At 41.7% G+C, this 6,000-nt stretch overlaps 1 protein-coding gene across 3 annotated transcripts in view; it reads left to right on the top strand.

Annotated features, from left to right (window-relative positions):
* The first annotated feature begins 1,418 nt into the window (after positions 1–1,418).
* LOC106567652 (roundabout homolog 3) overlaps positions 1,419–6,000 on the top strand; it is a 300,880-nt gene continuing 296,298 nt past the window's right edge. For 2 of the 3 annotated variants that reach the window (XM_014137191.2, XM_014137190.2), the window contains exon 1: positions 1,419–2,024. In XM_014137191.2, coding sequence (XP_013992666.1) covers positions 1,862–2,024 — 163 coding nt within the window. In that variant the 5' untranslated portion in view covers positions 1,419–1,861. The remainder of the gene's footprint in view (positions 2,025–6,000) is intronic. The other variant, XM_014137193.2, reaches the window with a different exon arrangement.

The following is a 6,000-nucleotide window of genomic DNA, read 5'->3' as shown; positions in this document are numbered from 1 at the left end:
CAGGCATCCAAATACTCAGACACACACAGCATGCATGTGTAGATATCCACATTCATATATCCACAAGCCCACATTCATGCATGCAGGTCCATGATGCATGTAATGCTTACGATAGACTGTATACTCTGAGATCCTCCGTCGTGTCTACGATTTCACTAGTAATCTTAGACACTATTTTACCTACAGTTCTAAATAGGAGTCCTATATTTCTTCAGAAACAAACCCGTTCCTTTTTACCAGCAGTCTTAGACAATTTTAGCTGATCTGTAATGGCATATTAAATCATATCTTTCTGTCTTATAAAACAGATTGACAGTGATTTGTTCTGTCGCAGCTCAGGTTTGCATCAAAGATGAGACGGCTATATCAATCACACTCTCTTATTTGAAGTTTAGTTTTACTATATGAGAAGACATCTGCTCTTGTCTTACATAGCGAGATGAAATGACAGTTGATGCCACACCCTCTTGTGTTGTTGACCAACCACCAGCATGTGTCCACCTTTTGTGTACCTTCCCTAGACGTTTTAATCGCACAAAAAGTGATGACATAATGACAAAAGTATCATGAAACATGATTTTATCTGAAAAAATGCTGAATACTGTATAGAAATGGTACACTTATGAAATTAGATTTGTAGCACCATAGCAATAACCTCACCGGATGCCCAATGAAGAGATACAAATCAGTTCTGGATTAATGAAATTGTGTTTGACAATGATTTCTCATATTTCATAGACGCAGCGCAGCATAGTCATAAATTATACATGTATCAATTGAACTAGCTGTGATTTAGTCTGACCTGCAACTGCTCTCACTCTTAAGGAAATCATGTTTTGAACACGTTGTTTGGAATATAATATATACAAATACTAATTAATAGTCACAGATAGGAGTAGTGGGTGGGTTCCAGCTCATTGTAAACTGATACAGTCATTGAAAGGTCGACATTATAAACAGTAGCGGACAGCATACGTTAGTGTCGGTTCATGTTTGTTTCTTTTAATGCATGTCGATGTGTGTTCATCTATGAGTGACCATATGTGCCTGTGTGTGTGTATCTGTGCCCGGTGTGTGTGTGTGTATGTGTGTCTGTGAGTGCATGTCCCGTGCTGTGTAAAGACAGTGACAGTGTATTCTCCCTCTCCCCTCCTTGCTCCAGGGATGATTATTAATCCAATAATTAAACATTTATTGCCGACGGCACCTGCTTTCTTTTTCTCCCCGGAACCCCCGGGACCCCATCACACCATTCCAAGAAGCTTGGGGATAGGAAGAGAGAGAGAGGGGGAGGGAGAGGGAGGGAGGGAGGGCTAGAGAGAGAGAGGGAAGGAGGGACACAGGCTGCAAAAGAGGGAGGGGTGAAAAAAAGAGCAGCGAATCCGACGGGTCATCAGATAGAAGCTAGATTCTTTCACACAGGCGCGGTGTATTTTGTGTGGTGGCAGACACCGTGTGAAGTTATGTGATTCCAGAACAAAAGGAGAGCAGGAGGAAACAATCCGATGTGCTCGGAGGAGGAGAAGAAAAGAAAGGGAAGAATAGAGTGGTACCCCACAACGTGACAACCCTCGGAGCCTGACAGTTAATGAGATTTCATTTTTGCCCTTTTAATCTGCTTTCTGCCTTCCAACTCCTAGACTTTACCTATAAATGACTGTTTTTCAAAAGTGGAAGACTTTGCTGAATTACCATTGAATCCAGCGTTGGGAATAAGTTGACATTCATAATACATTTAGGACCCTCATTTAACACTTCTTTCAATGAGAGAGTGGGAGGCAGAGTGTTGCTTATAGAGTCTTTCATAGAGCTAAACGGACAGATAGAAGAGGTCCCCCCCTTTGACAGCTATAGCGGCAAGATGCTGCGCTACCTGATCAAGACCCTGCTCCAGATGAACCTATTCACAGACACCCTGAGAGACCCGTCCAACAGCAGCGAGCTGTTCTTCAATCTTTCCTCCATCCCCTCATTCAACACCACCCTGCAGCTGGACTGGGGAAACTTCACCTCCAGCTTCAATGGTGAGTGGACCACTGCATTGACACTTCTCAATTGTACTTCTCTCTGCTGTCTTACATTGTATGTATGGTGCTACATGTGTGGTGCTTTGTTGAGTGGTAGTAAGAAGAAGTTATAGGTGCTATCGTAAAAACATATGTAAAGCCAGCTTCAATGGTGAGTGGACCACTGTCTGACGCTTCTCAACGGTGCTTCTCTCTGCTTATTTCAATGATTGGATGTTCTAAGTTTTATGATTGTATAAGGTGCTGTATGTGTGGGGCTTTTTTGAGTGTAAAAAAACAAGTAATAAGTGGACCTCTGTTGTCTAATTGCTAAGAATGACTGACTGACTGTCATAACGGCTGATCATTGTATGCAAGTGGGGCTTTGTAATGTAATAATAGTATAGTGTAGAAAGAGGAGTAGAAGGGTGAAGTAAGAATAGTTCTCATGAAAGCACGTGTAAAGCTAGAAAATGACACTTGAAGTTAATTTATTTAAAAGAATGACTCTCTGACTCTCTGACCGGCTGACTCATTGACTAACCTCTATTGGTATGGCTCTCTTCAGTGTTCATTTGAGTGTAGAGAGGGAGCTGAAAGGAGAAGGAATTAAGAAGAGTTGGCATGAGAGAACATCCGTAGGTCTGCTGACTGATGCATGGGAATTTGAAAATGTATTTGATATTTGAAAATGAAATGATATTTCATTTTGCGGTTTCATGTGAACTTAGCTGTTATTTTGTTAGTCATGATGAATAGGTTGACTTGTAAATGATTTGAAGTGCAGTGAGACAAGTTCAAATGAGAGAGGTTCCCTGCCTACAGCAAAGAAAGAGGATGCATTGTCTTTAGTAGACTTATTCACAATTCAACATCAGTTGCACTGTGATATTCCTATATTCCTATTCCTATATTTTCATAAACATCTTTTGAGGGCATATTTTCTGAAATCTGCCATGATGGGACTTAGTGAGGAGAGCTGACAAGTCATTTTTGATGAACTGAACAGTTTGGTATATGAAGTGCATACATGTGCAATGGATGTTTATAAGGAGGATGTCAAAATGCTTTTGTTGAGGTGCTGCGAGGGAACAGTTTTGGTGACAATTACAATGACATCTGTTTTTTTTTAAGGGAACACATTTAGCTCCAGAAAACTTTTAGTCTCTCCAGTAAAATCCGTTGTCTGGTGTCTGCTGTGAAAGCGTCTCAAGCTTTTAATGTCTGCTTTTATGAGCAACCCATTCCTTTGAGCATTGTTCTCTAGATCAAATGTTTCTCTGGTGACTTTCACTGTTGACATTCAGTGTGTTTGTCTAAACCAGTTTTACTGTTCGCATGTGCATATCTGCTTGTGTCTGAGAGTTTGTGTATTGGTCTGGATACGTGTGTGAATGTAAGTATCTGAAAAGGATTCTGGATTAAAGAAGGTATACAAATATGTCAGTGTAAGAATAGAAGAGTGTGTCTGTATTTGAGAAAGTCTAATAAGTCTCTGCATATCTGTTAAATAGGATGAGATCTTGTCTGTGTGTTTATATCTACAGTGCTGGTGTGTTTGTGCTTGTATATGCTGGTGGTATATATGTGTGTGTGTCTGTATGAGTGTTTGTTTGTGTGTGTGTGTGTGTGTGTGTGTGTGTGTGTGTGTGTGTGTGTGTGTGTGTGTGTGTGTGTGTGTGTGTGTGTGTGTGTGTGTGTGTGTGTGTGTGTGTGTGTGTGTGTGTGTGTGTGTGTGTGCAGCAGGCAGCTAGGAAGAAGGTGTAATGGGAAGCTCTTGCTGTGCCCTGCTCCTCTGGCTCCTGTAATGACACGGTATAGATAGGCGATGGGGAGGAACAGGCAGGGGGAGTTGGGGAGGAGTTAAGTGGAGGGAGGGGTGTGTTTACCTTGCTACTTCTCTAATGAGCTCCCCTGCTCTGGCCGCATGTTGCAGCGTGCCAATCAATACTGTAATACTGGCCAACACATACAAACACACACTTCCACTCATGCCTTGGCACTCAAGGTTATGGGCTTCCCATGGTCAGGTATACAGTATAGGCTATATGTTATGGTTGGTTTGAGTTGCAGACTCCTGTATTCTGAGTACTACACAGGGGAGTTGAGAAATTGCTGTTGACCGATGTTGACTGAAGCAGTTTTTTCATTGCAGTTAATGTAATGATCAATATGACTTTCGTTCTTGCTTGCTTTTTCATTTTTTTTGCATCCTTTTTTAAATACATTTTTTTGTTACACAATCTTTTTTATCCATTCTTTCCCCCTTCTCTGAACACTTCTGACAGCTTGACTAATATTATTTTTGAATTCCTGGTCAGTTTGTGAAATATCCAGCTGCTTCCCAGCTTGTCACTGCAGCTTGATGGTTATGAGTCAGAGAGTGGTGTGGGGAGGGTTAGTGGTGTGTGTGTGTGTGTGTGTGTGTGTGTGTGTGTGTGTATGTGCGTGTGTGCGCGTGTGTGTATTGTTTTGAGTGGGTGGGGGTGGGGGGGGGTGGGGGGGTTCAGAGGCAAATGTGTAGGATGTAAATTTGCTTTTGAAATACAGCCTCCCAATAATCTGTTTATCTCAGCGGTGGGCGTGTATTGATAAAGCTGAGTCTATATCCTCTCTCTTTCCCTTTCTTTCTCTCTCTCCCCTTTCTTTCTTCCCTCTGTCCATTGGTCTCATCACAAAACCCTAATGGAGTACAGGTAGAGATGGAGAGACAGTCCACTCCTCAGATCTATAGCAGCACAATGAGGGAGTATTGTGCTGACCGCAGAGGCAAAATAATCTATTGCAGAGGGATTGACTGATGTCAGCGTTGCAGATGCTATCTGAAGACTTTATTAGATGTGTCTCTTGTTCAAATGCGCTCATATTCAATGTGGAGATTCGTTTGAGCTTCAGTATGAGAGCTGAAAGCCAATCGGGTTCTAGCAATCATTCGACAGGCTGCATTTATATGTTAAGAGTGTAAATGACCGAGATTGTCTCTAAGAAAACTATAGCTTTACAGATCAATGGCCAATATTGCCACGTGTGCCTACATAACTGAGAGATGCATCACAGAGTAACAATGGTATAGTCCTTGCGCTACTAAACTTGCCAAGACCTGAGCAGCAGGTAGCCTAGCGATTAAAAGCGTTGGGTCAATATTTGAAAGGTCGCTGGATTGAATTCCCGAGCCGACTAGCTGAAGAATCTGTCGATGTGCCCTTGAGCATGGCACTTGACTCCAATTGCTCATGTATGTCAGGATAAGAGCGTCTGCTAAATGATTAAAGTGTAAGACAATGGAAGCTAGACAAGTTAGAGAGTAATAGAGCCAGTGAAAGACAAAGCGAGGAAGTTAAGGTTATAAAAGTGTTGATAGGGGATAGAATGCGGTCGGACCATCAGATAATTGGCATATACATTACTCTTACTGAATTTCCACGTGGGAGAGGATATTAGAAATTGAATCAAAGTCTACTGGATGATAACTTGTTGTTTACTAGAACAGAGCAATTTATAATATAATTTTTCCGACATAACATACAGTGGCGTGCGAAATTATTCACCCCCCTTGGCATTTTTCCTATTTTGTTGCCTTACAACCTGGAATTAAAATAGATTTGGGGGGGGCGGCTTGTATCATTTGATTTACACAACATGCCTACCACTTTGAAGATGCAAAATACTTTTTATTGTGAAACAAACAAGAAATAAGACAAAAAAATGAAAACTTGAGTGTGCATAACTTTTCACCCCCCCCAAAGTCAATACTTTGTAGAGACACCTTTTGCAGCAATTACAGCTGCACGTCTCTTGGGGTATGTCTCTATAAGGTTGACACATCTAGCGACTGGGAGTTTTGCCCATTCTTCAAGGCAAAACTGCTCCAGCTCCTTCAAGTTGGATGGGTTCCGCTGGTGTAGAGCAATGTTTAAGTCATACCACAGATTCTCAATTGGATTGAGATCTGGGCTTTGACTAGACCATTCCAAGACATTTAAATGTTTCCCCT

This window comes from Salmo salar, chromosome ssa13 (assembly GCF_905237065.1).
Source record: "Salmo salar chromosome ssa13, Ssal_v3.1, whole genome shotgun sequence".
In the NCBI taxonomy this organism is placed as follows: domain Eukaryota; kingdom Metazoa; phylum Chordata; class Actinopteri; order Salmoniformes; family Salmonidae; genus Salmo; species Salmo salar.
Note: the sequence above shows the minus strand (reverse complement) of the source record. Positions and strands in the feature narration are given on the sequence as shown.